This window comes from Desmodus rotundus, chromosome 4, assembly GCF_022682495.2.
Source record: "Desmodus rotundus isolate HL8 chromosome 4, HLdesRot8A.1, whole genome shotgun sequence".
In the NCBI taxonomy this organism is placed as follows: domain Eukaryota; kingdom Metazoa; phylum Chordata; class Mammalia; order Chiroptera; family Phyllostomidae; genus Desmodus; species Desmodus rotundus.
Window position 1 is genome coordinate 26,898,275 of NC_071390.1, and position 21,632 is coordinate 26,919,906.

At 40.9% G+C, this 21,632-nt stretch overlaps 1 protein-coding gene across 9 annotated transcripts in view; it reads right to left on the reverse strand.

Annotated features, from left to right (window-relative positions):
• The window catches only part of PLCE1 (phospholipase C epsilon 1), a 332,067-nt gene that overhangs the window by 68,470 nt on the left and 241,965 nt on the right, over positions 1-21,632 (reverse strand). For all 9 annotated transcript variants that reach the window (XM_045197747.2, XM_071221217.1, XM_045197748.2 and 6 more), the window contains 5 exons: positions 20,615-20,760; positions 15,487-15,745; positions 13,737-13,942; positions 5,978-6,653; positions 1,425-1,607 (listed from right to left, as the gene is read on the reverse strand). In XM_045197747.2, the coding sequence (XP_045053682.2) occupies positions 1,425-1,607; positions 5,978-6,653; positions 13,737-13,942; positions 15,487-15,745; positions 20,615-20,760 (1,470 nt within the window). The remainder of the gene's footprint in view (positions 1-1,424; positions 1,608-5,977; positions 6,654-13,736; positions 13,943-15,486; positions 15,746-20,614; positions 20,761-21,632) is intronic.

Below are 21,632 nucleotides of genomic sequence, written 5' to 3' on the forward strand. Positions count from 1 at the left end.
AAGTTTCCTTTCATTGCTTTTTTTCAAATAGATTTCCAACTTCTTGCTCTTTCTCTTCTCCTTCTGGCACCTCTATGATGCAAATGTTGGAAGGCTTGAAGTTGCCCCAGAGGCTGCTTACACTATCCTCATTTTATTAAATTCTTTTCTCTTCTTGTTCTGATTGTCTCCTTCTGTTCCAAATCATTGATTTGATTCTCATCTTCATCCACTCAACAGTTGCTTCCCTATAAATTGTTATTTATTTCAATTGGTGTATACTTTGTTTCTAACTGGATCTTTTTTATGCTGTTGAGGTCCTCATGAAGTTCCTTGAGCATCCTTATAAACATGCTTTTTTAAATAAACTTTGCATCTGATAGATTGCTTATCTCAGTTTGTTTAGTTCTTTTTCTGGAGTTTTGATCTATTCTTTCATTTGGGCCATGTTTCATTGTTTACTCATTCTGGCAGCCTCCCTGTGTTTGTTTCTATGCATTAGGTAGAGCTGCTATGACTCCGTTTTGGTAGCATGACCTAGTGTAGTAGGTGTCCTGTAGGGTTCAGTGGCACAGCCTCCCCTATCACCCAGGCTGAGTACTCGAGGTGTGCCCATTGTGTGGGCTGAGTACAACTTCCTCTTGTAGTTGAGCCTTGATTGCTGTTGGCAGGTCAATGGGAGGGATTTACCCCGGCCAATCAGCTGTAAGGACTGGCTGTGACCACTGACCAACAACCTCTCTCCTCAGTGGAGGATCAGCTGTGCAGGGGCAGGGTGGTGGTAAAGCACCTTCTCTTTATTTTTCATTTGTGGATGAACATTTAGGTTTTTTCTCTTGATGATATATTTTAAATTGTGTTCCATATCATTTAGTAGGTCCTCTAAGACCTTCATAATATGATCCCATTCTTTTTTAGCCTTTCCTTGCCCCAACCCCCCCTACCCCAGAGTCCCTGCTCCAGCTTGGAAACATGAACCCAGAATTATAAGTGCTTCCCTGAACAAGCTGAATCTTTCATGCCTCTCTGCTGCCTCATCTGCCTGGGATGCTTTTTCCTGTGTTGTCTGTTTGGTAAACTCCTATACAATCTTCAAGACCCATCTGTCAACTTCTCAGTGAAGTCTTCCCTGCCTGCCTCTATCTTCCTTCTCTCTGGTCCTACAGCACTTTGCAGGCTGCTTGACAATGACTTATTAGATCTCACTGTGTTGGTTAGCATGTCTGTGTCCCTCTACAGACCCTGACTTTTTCCTGGTGTTGACTCAGTTCCCAGTAGTGGGGCTGGCGTCCAGGAGGTACTTGGTAAGCCCTTCCACTTCATTTATTTTATACCTCATCCTGTCCCCAAACCAAATGACCTAAAATCGTTTATGGTTATGTAGAACATACATTGATGGTCTTTGATGATTTGGTCTAATGCTTAATAAACAAGTAACACTCTACCCTCATAAGGATTTTCTTCTTTTTCTTGGTAGTGCTGATGCCCAAGGTGTTGTTCCTCTGCATGTTGGGCTTCTCGGCACTCTTTGCAGATGTCCCAGGGCTGGGGTTTCGAGTGCTCCACCGTCTGCCACCAAACAGCTCCACAGCGTGAGCCAAAGTCGGGCCTTCATACCGTCCATCCTCCTGTAAAAAAAAAACACATGCTGAACACAAAGGGACAGCACGCCATGAGGAAGTAAACATATTCATGGCTTCCAGTAAATTCCCAGGGGTGGAAAAGCACAGGCAGCTGCAGAAGAACTACAATCTGGCCACCCAAGTGGCCCTGTTTTCTAACTGTCAGGACTCTTTGCTGGGGATGTCATCACATCCTCTAGAGTCCCGGTCATATCCCTCTTGAGTTCCACTAATGAGCTTTAACAGGGCCATGTTCAACTGGGATTAACAACAACAAAAAATTTTCCTTTCCAGTTTTAGAGGTTATGTTTTAGAGTTACCACTGTAAAAAAATTCATTAAGGTGTATTTTGCAAATTAGGGCTTTGGAGGACTTTTGGGGGTGGGTTGTGTGTATGTGTGTGTGTATGAATCTATTTAAAATCAATCCTATTTGTTATTGTATCACTTTTTGTGTATTTCCACAGAGTTTAATGCTTGGGGCAGTCTGACTTGAAATATGCGGCATAACTAAAATTCACTTTGGAGGGCTCTGGGGAGCACCGCAAATAGTTTGGGCTGCCATCCTCTCGAGTGACTAAAATCCAAGGATAGAGAGCCCAAGGGACTCAGAACATCATGCACATTATGATGCTGTGAGCAGCAAAAACATATTCGAAGGGTGGACAATGATCTCTAATAAATAGCTGCTTCTCCTAAGACAACTAAATTTAACATGTAGTGAGTAGCAGCAAAGATTTATTTATTGAATTTAATACTAATTGTTCAATTAACACTGGTAAAAAATTCTCTCTACAAGTCAGGAAAGCCAGTTAATAAAACTACAAAAAGCTGCATATGAATTACAGATATTGATAGTTCACAGGTTGTATATGCTGGGATTATACCCTAAGAACCCTGAAACACCAATCCAAAAGAACCTATGCACCCCCATGTTCATAGCAGCACAATTTACAATAGCCAAGTACTGGAAGCAACCGAAGTGCCCATCAGCAAACGAGTGGATCCAAAAACTATGGTATATTTACACAATGGAATTCTACGCAGCAGAGAGAAAGAAAGAGCTTATACCCTTTGCAACAGCATGGATGGAACTGGAGAGCATTATGCTAAGTGAAATAAGCCAGATGGTGAGAGACAAATACCATATGATCTCACCTTTAACTGGAACATAATCAATAGAAGAAAAAAGCAAACAAAATATAACCAGAGACATTGAAGTTAAGAACAATCTAACAATAGCCGGGGGGGGGGGGCAGTGGGAAGAGGGGATTACAGGATTACAGGAACTACTATACAGGACACATGGACAAAATCAAGGGGGAGGGTGGAGGTGGGGGAGGGAGGTGGGTTCAGCTGGGGTGGGGTGGAGGGATGGGGAGAAAAGGCATACAACTGTAATTGAATAACAATAAAAACTAAAAAAAAAAAAGGGCTCTTTTAAAATTACTTTCCATTTACTGACTTTATTTTCTGCAGACTTTTAAGGCTAGTCCTCCTTTGTAGTTCCAAAGAAGTGGCTGTAATGGACTTGGCTTTGTAAATAATAAAGATGTTTTATGTGTGTGTGCCTACTCCTTCATCCTAAAGTTCAATGACTATCTGATTTTATTCCTAGGCTTTATTACAAATGCTACTATTTCTTCTTGTCTTTTGCATTATCTCCTGCTACTATTTCCATGACATCAATTTTCATTTACTAGTGCTAAAATACTTGTATTTAAAGGTAACTTCATAGGTGTTCATCACACAAGAGGACTTCAAAGTCAGAAATATTATTTTCTATACATGCCCTTCCCAAACTAGGGAATAAAGAAATACTCTTTCAGGATCACTAAAAGAATTTTGTAAGAACCCTAGAATTTTCATAAATTTCTTCAACTTCTAGATATATTTAAATAGGTTTCTTCTGTACTTGGGACTTATCAGAGCATTAAATGAGCTAAGCCTTGTCATAAGTCACCAAGAGAGATATCTCGCATGATGCCTATCAGTCCCCAGCCTTTTTTGCCACCAGGGACTGGTTTCATGGAAGACAACTTTTCCACAGATGGGGCTGGGAGGAGGAGGCGGGGAGCGAGGAGGTGGAGCTCAGGTGGTATTGTGAGCCAATATTCACTTACATGCCCACCGCTCACCTCCTGCTGTGTGGCTGGTTCATAACACCACAGACTGGCAGCAGCCCGGGGCTTGGGGACCCCTGTTTGACCTTCTGTTTTCCAAGTACCAAAATACCATCGTTTTGATGTTCCCTGAGACAGTTTGAGAAACAGTCTGTATGATAGGAAAATGGTCAGTCTGTGGACCTTTTTCACTAAAAAACAAAAAAATCTTAACTCTCTGTTTAGAAGACATGGCATCTATCTTCCTAGGTGGCTCATATAGAAAAGAGTTTTGCCCTGGCCAGTGTGGCTCAGTTGGTTGGAGCGTCATCCCGTAACTGAAAGGTTGCGGGTTCAATTCCCAGGCCAGACACATACCTAGGTTGTGTGTCTGAGCTCCCATCGGGGCACATATGATCCTGGGTCCAGGAGTGTACAGGAGGCAACCAATTGATGTTTCTTTCTTTCCCTTCCTCTCTCTCTAAAAGTAATGAAAAAGTGTCCTCGGGTGAGGATAAAACAAAATAAAACCAGTGTTTGAGGAAGAACATCACCTATGTTTTCAGGAGTGACAGAGGTACATGGAGTTGTTCTGCCTTTACACTGTAACCACTTAGTTCCACGCAGGAGTGGAGAGATGAGGGCTTGGTGGGGAGAAGGGAGGGGTGTAGCTGGGTAGGACTGAGTCTGCTCCAGGTCACTTCCTGTGTCTTTGCTCTAGCAGTACCTCTTACCTCTTCTCATATGCTGTTCCTGGTTTCAGCTGGTGCCTCCTTCAGCAAAAACTGAAGGTTGACAGGGTAAATGAGAAACCAAGTACACTTAATGGGTTAATTCAGTTACTTTATACTCTACTTTTGGGAAGGAAACAAATGGAGCTAATAAATCACATAGGTTTTGTGATGGTTGTAATTGGGCTCAAAGACTTTGGTTTATGGCCAAGTTGAATGGATTTTCATGATCCTAGATTAGAAGGCTATGGAATGACTATAATTAAAAATCAATATTTATAATAGCTCCTGAAGACTTTTCTTCCAAGCATCCGACTGCACTGAAAGCTCCCTGTGAAGTAGACAGGAAGCAGGTATTTTGGTTTCCAGTTTAGATGAGTTAACTAAAACTGGTCTCGTGTTGTGCAGCTTTAGCATAATTGTGTATGGAGGCCTAAGTGCTAATTAATTAATTAATCAAGTTACTTATTCAGATATGATCTCTCCTCATAAGTATTGCACGGATATGGAGAAAGGAGAAAGACAGGGCATTATAATGTGCTGCTACTAACATCCCAGAGGAGAAATGTTTTCACTTATCAGAAACATGTTAGAACTGTGAAAAATACATAAAATCAGTCCTTTTATTAATTTAAGTCATAATTCTATTTATTCTGTGACACTAGTAAAGATAAATTTTTCCCCAAAGATAGAAAAGCATAAGAAAGAGAAACTGAATACTTTGATACAACTCATTTGGCAATGTTAGCAACAATGTTGCCTTGTGGCAGGGTTTATGACTCACTCTCCCATCTCTGCCCTCCTTCCTCCACAAGCATGGTCTCCCCTTACCACCTCCTTCTGCCCAGTCCCGCTGACAATTCTGAACACAGTGCGGGGCTGGGGGGCTGTTACAGTACCTGATGATTTAGGGTGAATGAGAAACTCAGTTTCAGCAGCCCACTGTGAGAAACTACCTTCTAAGGGCTGCGGCCACTACAAACCTGGTTAGGCAGAACTCCATGTATGAGTTAGCTCACATGTGGGAAAGTTTCTTTTGACATTAAGAGTTCTATAGTTAGACAGAAATACAGAGTTACATAACTCTCTGAGAGTCACATAGCATATTAGGTGATGAAGCAGGATTTTTATTCCCAAAGTGAAGGTTTCCAATGTATCAGTTAGTTCCTAATTAATAACAAAAGTATTCAGATTACAATGTTTTCAGTGGAAACTTTAAGTGAAAATGTTTTTAAATTAACTGGTTTCTTTCCAGATGTGAGAAGCCACTCTTTTTTATACACATGAATTTACATGATGGCTTTACATATATTAACTAAATTAATCCTCATAGCCACCGTATGAGTGGGTATTGCTGTTATTTTCATTTTGTAGGTAAGAGACTGAGCACAGAGAGGTTAAGTAAAGGCTGCTCACCATCACTCAGGTAGGAAGTGATAGAGCTGAGAGCATGAGTCCTGATGGTCCAGTTGCCAAGTGTGTTCTTACACCATTTATATCTTGAGAATGTGCTATTGAGGAAGGAGGGGAGGCTGTACCCTTACCTGATAGAGGCTGACGTATTGTTTCCGCAGCCACTGCTGTCTTTGGTCAGGGAACTTCCTCATCTTTCTCACAGCTCTAGTGAGTTCCAACAACCCACTGAAGAGCATCTTAGCTGTGTGCTTCGGTGCCACAAAGTGCAACAACCTATTGTCAGTGGTCTGAAGCCCATAGAGCAGTGTCACACCCGTCTCTGAGAGAAACACATTACTCAGTTTGTTCTGAACACACACAGTGTGTATATCAATGCTAGGGTGTCCCATGTACACAGCCTTTGCTGAAAACAGATCCAAGACCCCCTCCACCAAGCCACTTAATCCAGCGTTGCCCAGTAATGGGAATTTTCCAGGTTCAGATGTGTTGCTAAGCACACCAAGTTTTGCTTTAGCACTGGCTGGGGAGGCAGTGGTGGGCTTTATCCAGGTCAAGGTGCTATTGTCAGGCTGGAGCTGGAGGAAGCAGCGGGCCGAGAGGTGTGTGTCCTGGTCATAGTGGATAACTGTGGCCCCCTGCAGCAGGAACTGGTGCACATCAGCTCGGATGGACAGGACATACCACGGGATGAGCTCTGTCCCATGGTCAAAGGCCTTCTGTGGCTCTTCTAATCCATGAGGGTCCCATTCTTTGGGCTGCTCAAAGATGTCATTTTCTGTATCCAGTAAATCTCCAATTATAAACCTAATGGAAAGAGATAAAAATTTGGTCTATCTTATAACCAGAAGTGAGAAAACCACAGAGCCTTTCACTGACGCTGGACATAATTTTCATTATACTATGAAGTCAAATTAGCATAAGAAATATAAAAATGCTAAAAGTCATAAAGTAATTTTTATAGCTGTATTCCAAACCCTTATATTTAGCAATATTGTGGTCACAGGCATAATAGATCAGTTGTATTTTTAATATTGACAGCAATAATCTTCATTATATATTAATTTTCCCTCCTGGTCAGGAAATACATTAAATATTTTATATACATTTTTTTCACTTAATTTGATCTACTTAAAAAGTAAGATTTCTTACTCTTTGTTTTTCTTTTTAACCTACAAGGATACCAGAGGTTCAGAAGGGGTAAGTAGTTTGTCCCAGGTGACCCAGCTTAACGGAGGCCTACCCAAGGCAGGATTCTGGTCTGTCTGACTCCTTAGACCGGGATCTTCTTCACTAGGTTTGCTTGCCTTCTACTCGATCATTAACAAAACTCACGACCTGAATACATGGTGCTAAAATAGGCAAAATAAGGCTGACTAAGCTGGCTTGATAAGAGCTTCTGTTAAAAACAAAATACAATAACTCTAACTGGTGTGGCTCGGTGGGCTGGACATTGCCCCACAAACCGAGGGGTCGCCAGTGCGATTCCCAGTCTGGGCACATGCCTGGGTTGTGGGCCAGGTCCCTGGTTGGGGGCGTGCGAGGGAGCCAATTGATGTATCTCTTGCACACATGTTTCTCTCTCTTTCTTCCTTACCCTCTAAAAATGAATTTAAAAATATTTCTAAAAATGTGAAAAATTCAATGACATTCATTGGGAAAGACAGCCCTGGTGGTCAGAGGAGCAAAAACAGCTCTCCTTGACTAAACCTCAGATTTCCACTGGGGGTGTGTGCACACACACATGCACAAAAAAGACTTGTCTCCTTGGAAAATTTAGAAAGCTGCCTCCCTGAGTCAGAAACCCATGTTGTTTGGGCCAGAAGAACCTGGGGGGGAAGGCAAGGGTGACTTTATTGCCTCCTTTCTATCTGGCCACCTTCATAGGAACATGCCTAAGACAGAGTCATTCTCTTCAAAGAATGAGGAATTGTTAGTAAGATAAAGGTTTCTGCTGTTTGACCATAAACATAGCAAAGAGGTGAGTAAAACTGGGAAAGAGCTGGTCCATACGTGTCTGGGAAGGAATGTTCCCATTGTCTCGAGGCACTGGGCAGCCTACTGCCTCTTGGCAAAGTGTGAGCAGCAGTGCTGGGCTTCTTGGACTCGGTCGAGATCCTAGTCCCCGAGCAAGATCCCACTCCTGCTTTCAAACAGCAGGTTCTTCCTCCTTGCCTCACATAAATAGATATCCTTAAAAAGGAAAAGAAACCTACAGGAGATCTCACAAAGCTCATGGTCAAAATATCCCTTTCAGATGAACCACACTGGAAATACTGGAAACCACCCAAATGTCCAGCAACAATAAAACGTATAAATAAAATGTGACCTATTCATACAGAGTAATTCTGCAAAGCAATGAAAATAACACACAGTAGCTAATTATATACAGCAACATAGACAAATCTTAAGCAAGGCACACAAGAATAAATACTATATTTATGTACATGTAAATTGCTAAACCAGGAAAAACTATATTATGTAGAAATCCACAATAGTGGTAAAATTATAAAGAAAAGCAGGATGCACTATCACAAAATTTACAGCAGTGACTTTTCCTCTAGAAGGAAAATTGGTAACATAATTAAGAAGGACGAAAAGGGTTTTATGGGTACTGGCAATGTTTTCACTCTAGATGGTAGTTAGGCACATATTTACTTGATAATTATTCAAATGCATTCATTTTTATTTATTTATATTAAACATTGTATTCATTTATTTTTAGAGAGAGGGGAAGGGAGGGAGAAAGAAAGGGAGAGAAACATCAATATGTGGTTGCCTCTCGCATGCCCCCTACTGGGGACCTGGCCCACAACCCAGGCATGTGCCCTGACTGGGAATCAAACCAGCAGCCCTTTGGTTGGCAGGCCTGTGTTCAATCCACAGAGCCACATCAGCCAAGGCCAAACACATTCGTTTTTAAAAAACTTTAAATTTTAGAATAGTTTTAAATGTGTAGAGAAATTGCAAAGATAGTATACCCCCCATTCACTTTTCTCTATTGTTAACATCTTATCTTAGGATGGCATATTTGACACAATTCATGAACCAATACTGATATACTATTATTCATGCAAGTTCATGCTTTATTTAGATTTCCTTAGTTTTTTACCTTTGTCCTCTTTCTGTTCCAGGGCTCCATCCAGGACACCACATTACATTTACAATATCTGTCCTGTTTCTTTAGACTCTTACATATGACAGTTTTGCAGACTTACCTTGTTTTTGATGATCTTGACAGTTTTGAGAGGCACTGGTCAGGTATTTTGTAGAATTAGAATCTGCTTGATATATTTCTTATAATTGGACTAGCGTTCGAGGTTCTGGGCGGGAAGACCACAGAGGAAGAGTGCCATTCTCACCACATTGTATCCAGGGAACGTATTGTCAACATGACTTACCCCTGTTGACACTGACCTGGCTGAGGTAGTGTTGGGCATGTGTCACTGTAAAGAGACTTAAAAAAACCCTCCTTTCTATACTGTCCTTTTTGAAAGGAAGTCGCCAGGTGTAGCCCACATTTAAGGAGTAAGCAGCTATACTCTACTTCACAGAGGGCAGAGAATTTAATAAGTTATTTGGAATTCTTCTGCTTGGGAGATTATCTCTTCTCCCCCTTTGTTTGCTTATCATTTATATATATGAAGTCATTAATATTTATTTAATACTTTGGGTTATAATCTAATGCTAATTAATTTTGTTGCTCAAATTGGCCATCGGGAGCTTTTGCAGTTGGCTCTTGTATGCTTTTGCTATAACCCCATTGTTGTGTATGTCTGTGTGTGTTTTTAGCACTTCTTTACTTTCTGGTGTAACAAGATGTTCCAGGCTCACTTGTGTATTTCCTACCCTGGTCCTAGAATCCACCATTTCTCCAAGGAGCTTTGCTTTCTTTTATTGAAGAATGTTAGTAGAAGTTAAGATCTGGTTGCTATGTACAAAAATACATTCTATTTTATGCACTTACTGTTCCATTTCTACATAAAAAAGTGAAGAGAGAAAGAAAAAAGAGTCCTTTGTGTCTAACTTAGTTCCATCCTTCTGAAATTGCTCTTAGTAACAATGAAAAACAATACTTATGTCCTCGTATATGTACTACTTACGCCCACGCGTCCTACATGAAGCATGGTGATTAGAAACATGCCCTCTAGAATCACGCTGGGTTTCCTGTGCAGCTCCACCACCTGTCTGCTCTGTGACCTAGTGGAATCACTCAACTTTACCTATCTGTTAATGGCAAAAAGACAATGCCCATTGCAGAGATTAATGGTGAAGCTCAAATAAGATAGTTGTTGTAAAGCACTCAGCACAGTGTCTGGCTCACTAAAGTATATTACTATGATTAAATATAGGAAGACTGAGGTTTCATCCCTCCCACTTCTTCCCCACTTCCTTTCCCGAGGCTAAACCAGCCCAGCTGTTCCTCTAGAGGGGCTTCCTTTAGGTCACATCCAAGCCCTTTAATCTTTTTATTTCCTTTCTTTGGAACCACTTCCACATTCTCTATGTGATATTTTTTTTTTAAAGTATAAAGAGAATTCAATTGGTGAGTGTCAGTACCCGTGAAATATAACATATGTTAATCTAGACATAGAACTTCTGATTTTAATTTAGCATGAAAAATAGTGTTTCCCAAATTCTGTTTAATTTGAATTCTGAACTAAATCAAGTATTTTTCCAGTAAAAACAAAACTACAAGCATTATAAAAAATAGTGTCTGGAACGAAAAATTATAAGGCTTTTCTGGAGCCCGTTTCTGCTGTGAGCTGGGACAGAGCAGACGCTGTCTTTGGTAGCGTCAGTTTCTGTTTGAGAACACAGAAAGAACTAATGCTTAGTGTTGATAAGTCCAATAAAAAGCGTTCTCCCAGGGACTAATGCCCAGATAAAACTGACAACTGCCTGTAAGGAAGTGAGTTCCTTTCAAGAAGGAAACCAGTAGCTTTATCTCTTGGATCATATAATGAGTTTTACACACTCTGTGCCTGACCCTTGCAGGAGACAAGTTTCTGTGGATTTACAAAAAGGATTAAGATGGAACTTAAAGATTTATTTAGGAACCAAATAATATTAACCAAATGCCAAATATGTGGTTTACCAGTGAAGAAACTACCTTGTCAAACTTAGGTCATATGTTTTAAGGAATAAGAAGAGAAGGAAAGTCTGCACCCGATCCCAGAAGCGGTTCTGTAGCATCCTTCAGTTAGAAACCTTACATCGACGGACAAACGTTTTTCTAATGTTCCCTCATGAAAATATCATATTAGGGGACTAGTGTTTTTTCTTAATAATTGTTCATTACTTCCTACATAGCTAATATGATTACACGAACATAACTCATCAAGTGATAAGCCTGAAGTAATTTTGTTAGAAGAAATGTACACCTTTTCCAAAGGACTAACTACAGCTGTTCTCTGTAATAAAATCCAGAGTTTCAAACCTGCCTCTGGCAAATTCTTGCTTTTAATTAACCTAGCACTTCTCTCAACAACAGGCAGCCTCTAAATTATATCTGGGTGGTGTATGGAGCCCGTCCTCCTGAGGTTAAATCTTAGCCCTGCTGGGCGTGAGATCCTGAGCAAAATGGAACTGTTGGGAGGATTAAATAATTTAACATATGTAAAATATTAGGACAGTGTTTCTTTAAAAGTGGCTCTCAATAAATAATAACATGTTAAATATTACTAACATTCGTATTGTCAGGATTGTATTTATGAAGTCACTACGAGGCTCTGGATCAGGAATGGGTTCCCAGGTCCCAGAAACAGTGCTTGCTGGTCTGGTTTCAGTGACTTCTGTTCAACACCCACCTCCCTCCCACTTCATGTGCTTAGTGCTTCATCTCAGAGGAGCAGTTGCATGGGGTAGGGAGAGTGTTACCAGAACTGACACACATGTTTCAATGTGGGCTTTTCAATACAGCTTCACAGGTTTTGTAAAAGAAATATTTGCATTTTTATGCTCCTCCCTCCCCCCCTTTAAGAGTTCTTAGAAGCAGGGTCTGGAAAATGGGAAGTGGAAAAGAAATGTTCATAGGATGTAGGTGATAAAACAATTAGGAAGGGGAAAGAGCATAAGCAAAAAACTGGAAATGAAAATTTTATGAGAGGCAACAGGATCAGGTAAAAAACTTATCTCTTGAAGGAACCCACAGCAAAAAGAAAAAAAGTGGTAAAGGGAAAGGTCAGGGCCTAGGTCTCTGAGGCTCAACCAAAGGTAACAATCCTAAAAGTATTTTGGAAAGGTTGACACTTTTAATTAACACCCCACCCCCAAACAAGTGGAGGTTGTTATTTAAAAAAAGCCATATGAAATTCATTATTTTATCTATTTGGGGATGATGCTTCCCTTACAGTATGATTTAAGGAAGGAATTAGGGCCATATCTCAGTATGAAGAAAAGGTTCAATATCCCAAACATCTGTTTGATTTTTCTTATAAATACTGTGAAACTTGTAGTAAATCATGATTCCCTCTTTCTTTGGCCACTCAGAATCCCAGAACAAAATTCAGTCACTATAAATGACTGTACTATTTTTTCCCAACTTATTTTCCTTAATAACTTCAATTATGCATACTCGCTCTCATACCATCTACAAAATCTTTTGTGGCAGGAGGTAGATATATACATAGATGCATATATAGACACATAAATAGAGGTAGATAGAGGTTAAGGACTTAAATGGCTGAGATGCTTCTTGTACAGACACATGCTTATTTGTAGATGGTCTTCCCTGCCTCCAGCTATACTATATGGTATACTAATACACTAATACTAATATATGGTATAATTAGTATACCATATTAGTATATGGTATATAGTATATGGTATACTATATACTTTGGAGAAATTGGGTATATACGTTTACCTTCTTAAAACCTAATAGCATTAGAAATTCAGATATAAGGCACTCATTTCTGTGTTCACCACCAATTCTAAGTATCTAGTACTCCAATTCCAAACAAATTCTTTTCTGAAAACACTGTCCACGGTCACCCCTGCCATTGTAGGCTGACACACAATCAGGGAAGGCTCTGCAGACCAAACAGGAAAGTCTTGCAAACACACACGTGTGTATAAGGACTCTAAGACAGCTGCAAGGTCTAACTCATGAGTGCTGACCACGAAGAAAACCTTTCTTGGTAAAAGATGTCAAAGCCAGAAGACCTAATAGTTTGGGAGGTGCTAAAGGATTCCTCCTGCTGGGACAGTGAGCTAAGCTTGACTGTAAGGAAATGGCCTTGAAGAGAAGCAATGCATGCCCAAGACCACTGGTCTCTGTTTTCTCATCTGGTGGTGGGTAAGCACGTCTGGCTGGATTGCAATGCCTGCGGATAAACAGCAATCGGAACAACTAAACGTTTGCAAAGCTGAGGTTGCCACCTCACAGAGCTGAGTTTCTGAAAGTGAGAGATCCCTGACTACCCAGAATCACCCAGAGGCTGGGAGAAGCTGCAAAAAATATTGATCTAGGTCTCACTCTACCCCTACTAAATTGCTATATTTCATTTAAAAACATGTTAATACCTGCCCCTGTGTTCCACTCAGTGATTACTAAAAACCATTTTTTATAGAAGTTATGAAATCAATATGAGATCATGGTTCTAATCCTGAAATTTTATTGGTTGAATTTTTTTTTAATTGGTTGAATTTTTAGAAGTGGCAGGGTAGTCCTAGTTTCCTTTATAGGGCTAACCAGCAGCAAGAAGTTAAGTTATAAGCAATAATTTTAGAACAAGGCAGTGAAGCTAAAAAGATAAATTCTAATTCATGCTTCTGAAGATAAAGAAGCATGGCTTACTGATAGAGGCAGTGGGTTTTTATTAGGTGTATATCCGAAACCAACTGAAGTGGGAAAAAGAAGCAATGAGCATCCTCCCTTAAACTTACTGGCATCGAGCTTTATCCTTCAAGGAGTTTTTCCTAGAGCTGTTCCCTTCACTGGCGCTGTCCTCCTCCTCTGTCTCCAGACTCCGGCTGCAGCTCCTGATGACCTGAAAGATGCTGTTGACGGTGGACTCTTTCTCTGAATTCTTTAAGCCATTTTGTCCCACACGTTGTAAAAAATTATCTTGTCCACTGTAGTCAGCTACAAACTACAGAAAAATACATCAAGAGTTTGTTACTGGGACTTTATATAATACATATGAATAACCTACTCGGCTAAGGAAATGAAATCATAATAGTCATAAATAATGGTATCTGTGCCTATTTCATTTGGAGGGGGGAAAAAGAACCTCCAGGAAAAACATTTTTCTCTTTCACCACATAAACTATCAAAACTTACTTTTGTTTCCACTAAGACAACTTTAGTCCCTCTAGGAACCAACACTCCACTTTGAATTGAAAATACAAAAAGCAATATTATTCCAAGGTTCCCTGGGGAGATTAGCCACTTTACAGAGGAAGGGCAGGGTTATTTTATCCTTGCAGCGAGAATTGAGAAAAACCATGAACGAGCATACTGTGCTGTGGAACCAGATAAAAATCACCAAGAAAGGTGACGTTTTGCTTTATTTCCCTTATGTCCTATGGCAACGCTAAGGCTCTCTGGTAGTGTTTAGGCTCTTACTGTCTGGTCAGGAAATTTCTCCCATCACCTCGCCCGCAGCTGGGCCCTGAGATGTGGCATTCCCTCCTTCCGAAGCCCAAGGCAGCTGGTGTGGGGGAACTGCTTTCAGCATTCTCCTTCATTTCTTGCACTTTCACTCCCCTCACATAAGCTGGAGAGATATAAGCTGGTAGTGTTGCCTATAACCAGCAGGGGCTCTGAAGTCTCCCTGATACAGGTGATGCCTTTGTTCCCAGGTGACACAGAAGAAGCTCAGTTTTAGAAGTCTTCACGATGCCACTGAGAAGGGGTGTATGTGGGTACGTGTGTGTGTGTGTAAGATCAGCAGTGAGTACTACCACCATAGTGAGAATGATCATAGATTTGGGTGTGGGACTTCCAGGTATGGGACTCCTCAAAATTCACCATACAGTTCCCCCCAGTTTAGTTCCTCCTCTCATTTCTAAACCCCGTATAGGGAAGTTTCCTTATCTTCTCCAGTTTCTCAATGTCCTTCCTCTCCAGTGCCCAATGCCCTGGGGCAAAGCTCACATGGTCCTCTCCTCTCTGGGAGTCTGGAACAAGAAGCAATAGGTCGGGAAAACTGAGTCAGCCGTGGTCAGGAGCTTGCAGCCTGTCTTCAGAAGAGGCACCAGCTTCTCCAGCACTGTCGGCCCCCCTGCCCTCCCCCGAAGGATGAGAGGAAGGCACTCTTGACTTCCCCACATTTTTTCTTCTGCCGATTCGGAAAAGTTAATACTTTCACTTCACTTGACTTACTTTGTCCCCTGCAGCCAGACATTCCCACCCAATAAGAGAAAAGAAAACACCATCAATTTTAAAAAGAAATAAAATCAGAAAACAACACCCATTTCCACTCGTGCCTGCACACTGTCCCATTAAAGCTACCTTAACAGTGCTAGTTGGCATTCTTTCCTCTGGAACTTTTGAGGACCCAACAGTCAGTTATCCAACGCACAGTAACAGTGGATACCCGGGTTCACTAAGTTATCCCTCCTCATTTCAGTAAGTGATGAGCCAGGCAACAACAGCGACTCTCTGGATCACGAGGACTTTGGAAGGCCTCACCTCTAGAGTTTCTTCTTGGGAATTGTATCTTGGGCAGAGCTTCACCAGGCCGGAGGCTCCGTCTAGTACTTCACAGAGCTCCTTCAGAAACACCCCGCAGAACGGAACCACCTTACAGCCAGGGATGTGCAGCGCCCGCGTCACCACCTTCCTGTACTCGCAGGAAGACTCGTGCTGAGCCATGGCGTCCTTCAGGCTCCTCATGGTCTCCAGGTCAGACTGGTCCATAAACTGCCACATCTTTAAAACCTTTCTTGATCTATTGCAAGTAAATGACATTTTTTTTTCAGATTATAGGAGAAATAATATGGTTCACAAATTTGTTGTTCTTGCTTATTTTCTCTCTTTTAATATTTATTCAGGCTCCATATCTCCGCCTACTTCTCCCAAATAATGTTTCATATTACTTTTATAAATTGAAATACAAAATTAAATAGGATAGATGCAAACAAAAACACAAGTAGAAGGAGTGAATTTTGGAAGGTGGGCACTAAATTTGGGTTTGAGCTTTCCTAGCAGCCATAGACAAACGGGAAACCTAGTAATACGGTTTGTACGAATATTTATGGAGGGTTGCCTGCAGAAAACATGGTCCATTCACTCCTCTCGATCTTTTAAATGTTAACCCTGGATGAAGCCAGTCCCTCAATGACACACATGTAGCATGCTTCAGCTTCTTTGCTTTTACTGAATCCAGCTTTAACATTAACCCACTGGTCCACCCTAAGGGATGTTATCTTTAAGTTTTATTTGCATAAAAGGATGTTAAAGGGGACTTTCCTGTTTTGAATTGCTGGTAAGAACAAGAGGTGACATTGTCCCTACCTTCTAAAGAGAGGCACCAGACTGCCACAAGGGCCACTGAAACTGCTCTGCCCTCAGTGGTCTCTCGGCCTCCACCAGCCCATACAGAGGAACTGGATCAGGGCAGCCAGGTGGGAATACTGTCGGTGCATTGCCAGGAGGAGGAAATCACCCGAAGTTCAAGGGGCTTCAAGTGAACTCTTTGAAGAGGTGTATCTGTGTCCTGGGCAATGTGTTGATCACAGAGGCTGGTGTGTGACTCTTGCATGGGAAAGTCTCAAGTGAGAGGCTGCCTGGAGCTGCCCAATGGCAATGTGAGGGAGAAAGTTCTGGTGGGTGGGTCTGCATCTGCAAGTCTGCGAGGGCAAAATGCTGAGTGTTTCCTGAGTCAGGAGTGGACACTGTGACAGGGAGTTGGACATGAGCTATCTGGAAGGGCCTGCCTGACAAATGAAGTGACTCTAGAAGAAAGAGTCTGAAAGCGCGGGACCTCCAGAGCTGGCCCCAGGAGGGTGCCACTGGGAGGTACATATAGGGTGGGGGTAGGGAGACGTTAGTGGGCATCACTAGAGAGAACCCCCCATAGCATCCCACATTTGGAAGCACCTAGCCCAGATTACAACTGGTCCAGTCATTAAGACCTCTGCTTCCTCTCCCCCTCCTTCCTTCTTCTTTCCTCTCCTGTCCACATTTCCGGCAGGGATTGAGTTGAAAGGAGAGGGAGAAAAGAGTCAAACCGTTTCTTCCTACCCTGCTGCAGGTATCTGAGACTGGCTGGGCTGTGAAATGTGGGGAAAGGGCAAAGCTTTAACTTGAGTGAGAAGTTGTAGTTTTGATCTGTATTAGACTGGACTGAAAATTCATTATGTACTATATAAGATATCTAAAAGTCAAAGAAGTACCATATGACAAACACCCATGCACCAACCTCTCCGTTTAAAAAATAAAACATTAATAATATGTTCGAAGCCCCATTGGGTTCCTCTGTGAACATGTGCCTTCCTCCCTCGCCAAAGGGGACCAGAGCTGTGACTTGAGTGATCTTAACAGGTCTTTATACTTTCCCAACATGTGTATCAAGCAGTCTGTGTTTTATAAACTGTATATAAATGGTGTCACACTGTAGGCACTCGTAGACAACCTGCTTCTTTTGCACAGCCGTATGTTTCTGGGATTCATTCACACCCACGAGCATAGGCAAACAAGACAGCTTATTAACCACATAAGTGGCTGGGAAAGTTATAGGTTCTCCCAAGGTAGAATCCAGAGCCAAGGGAGGGAGGGCCAATTAGGCAGGTCTGAAACACAGTGAGGTCAGAAAAATAAAACTGTTTTCTGATTTCATCCTATGAAGTCCAGCTAGTCCTATGACTGGTTTCTGATGGGCTGGTGAGAATCCTGTTTTCGGAATAAAAAGGGGGTATAAATAAGCAAAGTGAATAAATTAATGAAACATGATTCTCATTATTTGATTATCCTTCTTTCTGTGAGTAATACTGTAACTATGTTACATTTTGGAGCAAAAGACAAACCTCAGCAAAGATCAATGATTTATTTTTTTTAATAGATTGAGGATTGATGCTATTTTAAAACTTTTATTTCTTTTTTTGACTATAAAGATACTAGATGCTTATTATAGAAAATCTGAAAAATACCAAAAATACAGAAAATCCACCCATAGTTCTACCACCCACAGACAATATTAGGTATATTTCCTTCCAGTATTTATTCTATTTGTGTCTGTCTTGCATAAATATTTTATAAATTTTGATTTATAAATATTGCTGAGGTTATTAAGTATAGACAGCTTTGTTACTATGTATTTTTATGTATTACATGATATTTGTTTTCCAATATTAAAATTTTTTCATAAACATCATTTTTGGTGGCTAAATAACATTCCAGTATATGGATGTATCATATTATTTCTTTTCATTTTTCTCTTGTTGTTCATTTGGGTTATTTAGAACTGACATGATGACTGAATAAATATTGTTATACATGAATCTTTTTACTTCTAATTGTTTCCTTAAAAATAGCTGAGAACTTAGTTTGAGGAAGCAAAATATACAATTAGAAAACCAAGATCATTGTTAAATGACCTTGTTAAATAAGGTTGCTCCCTCTTTCCATCTAATTGCTTGAAAAAACCTTTAGTTACCTTGATATAATTAAATTAATTATAATCTAAATATTTTCAAGCCTGAAGGTATACCCACTGGCTCCACCTCCACCATCATTCCATCCTAAGAGCATCTAGCAACTTATCTCCTAAATATATTTTTCTAACAAAAGAATTCTTAAACCCGATACTTCAAGCCATCTTTTTGTAAAGACCAGTTCAGTTCTAACCCAAATATAGGACCATGAGACGAGATGGCAGTGGGTCTTGGGTATAAAACAAAACACACAGGGATCAGCGGGGAGGTTTAGCCTGGTTTGACGTTATTCCTCATGTAAGAGAAGATCACTTGGCTCCACAGCCTTTTGGGATTTTGAATTCACACTAAGTTGTGTCTGCAAGTGACATTCACTAAGGCTTCCATGGGTCATTCTGAGGCCATTCTTGTATTAGGAGAACCTCTAATACAGGGTATGTGGGAACCAGGCTCCAAGATGCCCCCCCAGTGATCCACACCTCCTGGTGCAACACAGTCCCACCCACAACGAACCAGTGCAGGTCCTGCGTGACCAGTACAACACGGCAGAAGTGATAGTTAATGGTGTCTGAATAGGACACAAAAAGCACTGCAGCTTCTGCCTTACTCTCTTGGGTCACTCACTTTGGAGGGAGCCAGCCACCATGCTGTGAGGCCAGTGACATCCTGAAGAAAGTGAGGTCCTAGCCCACAGTGAGCACCAACTTGCGAAACACAGAAGGATAAGCATCATTAAAACAGAACTACTTTGTCATTATATAGCTTCTCGTACTCCCAGTATTTTTGCATTTTTTTCTTCTTTTGAGCCATGCCTGGTACATTTGTATGACCACTTTAAATGTCAATGACATGAATTTATTCTTAGTTAAGAAAGTTCAAAAGGACAAAAAAAAGTCCAGCTCCAAGAATTTTCCTTTCCTCCCCCAAATCTGAATCCCATCACTGGAGAATCAGAAAAATCTTGATAATGTTATGAAGCAAGATCTATTTATAGTCAGAACTCTCATTGGGAAGGTGAATGTCAGAAATAATGATGACAGTTCTCTTTATGGAGCCTTACTGTATGCCAGACATACCTGCTAAATATATCATCTCACTAAATCCGATGTAAAGAGGTAGGTACTTTTTATTATCACCCCCATTTTACAGGTGTAGAAACTGAGGCTCAGTGAGGTCAAGTAACTCGCTCAGATCACACAGCTATTCTGTGGGGAATCAGGATTTGATTCCCTGTTATTCTGACTTGACAACTCAGGCTCTTCTTCCCCACAAGTAAGGGGCAGTTACTTCATGCCAGGTAACCGAGTTTGAAAGGGAATAAAGCAGGAGAGACTTTACTGACAGAACCGTGATCTTATTATTAGCTCGATGGAGAAGGCGTAAGAGCAGAATAACATAGAGGTGAAGGGCATGAGCTCTGAAATCAGGGCTGCCTGCGTTCACGCCCCAGCCATGCCAGGTGACCTGGGGTGAATGACTTAACTTCTGCTAACATTAGTTTCTTCTTTTGTATACAGTGGTAATAATAATGATACCTACGTCAAAAAAATTGTTCTGAGAATTAAAAAGTTAAATGTATGAAACGTGCTTAGTCCAATGCTTGACACATAGTAAGTGTTCAAAAAATTGAGAGCTAAAATTATTGAATGCTTATTATCAATGTTGTCACTAAGGGCAGTCAATGGTTGGGAGCTTACAGTGCTTGGGCAATTCATAAGGCAGAACTGGAAAGAGAAACAGTGGAGTGTACAGGGCAGGAAGAGGAGGACTGGGGTCAGTGATGGGGTTGACAGAGTTATGCAACCAGGTAATTTCACTCAGCTTGGCCAAGAGCATGGGATCAGAGCAGACACAGCTAACTGGGATTGTGAATGGCCATGGGGGCTAAATTCTGCAGCATCCTGGAGGGGCAGGGCTTGCGGTGCTACCAGTGGATAATGTATATCCTCTGTATTCTTAAAACAACCGCCAACCAAAAGGCAGAGATTCTCAGATATGAATAATATATAAACTCCTTTTCAAGTTATACAATAAAAGGCTAAAGAAATCCCTCAAGAACAAGGGGTACTTAATGGAATAATCTGTATTGGTGGTCACTACCAAACGCATTTTGGGCAATTAGTTCAGTGCCATTTGACAAGTAAGAGGAAACTGTGCCCAGATACCTGAGGCCGGCCAAGAACTCCATGACAGTGTTATAGTTGCCCATGTTCCAGCAGCATTTGGCCACATGCACCAAATACGAGAAGACCTCCCGCTTCTCCTCCATGGAGCCTGCTGTGAGGATCAGCCACGTCACCCAGGAGCTCACCTGGAAAATGCAGAGAGGGGCGTTGACTGAAACTATGTCCTGGAAGCTTGATCGGTATTTTTTTTCACACAAAAACTGTTTCTTTTTTAAAATACCAGTTTACTATTAGAAAATGAAGGACCCAGCCAAGAGACTACTAAAGCTCTAATGGGATTCTGGCAAAGTCACTTAAGCTTTCTTAATTCTTTACCTTCATTTTACAAATAAGGAGGCTATAAAGTAATTCATAAAAATCCCTCTTGATCCATAAAATTCCATGAAGCTATAAGAAAATAAGGCCTAAAGATAACGATTTAAATATATTTGACTGATGGATAGCAAGATTGAATGCAGTCAGTGCACTTAGCCGATAAATGAAGGCACTTCTCAATAGGAAAATACATAATATCAAATGAAAAAATACAAAAATGCATATTTTGAACTATCTTTTACAAATGTATTATCTATCAGGCTCCTCAAATGATTAAACAATAATGAGAAGAACAAATACTTACATAGTACTTAATATGTACCAGGAACTGTTCTAAGCATTTATATATGTTAACTCATTTCTCTCTCACAACAATCACGAGTCAGGGACTATTATTATCCTCATTTTATAGAGGAGAATACTGAGGGACACAGGGCCTAAGAGGCTTGCTCAGGGTCCCCAAACAAAGAGGTGGTGAAGCCTGAATTTGAACTTAGGTGCATGCCCCAGAGGGAGCACTATTAACCACTGGCTAAACGTCTAATGAGTATATACAAACTCTAATGTTCTCCAGCTCCAAACTTAATTTGTTCTTATGCAATTTGTTTTTTCTACTACACAGACTAGAGTATGATATTTAATAACAACCCAATACTAAGGCTCCCTTTATGATATGTAGCCT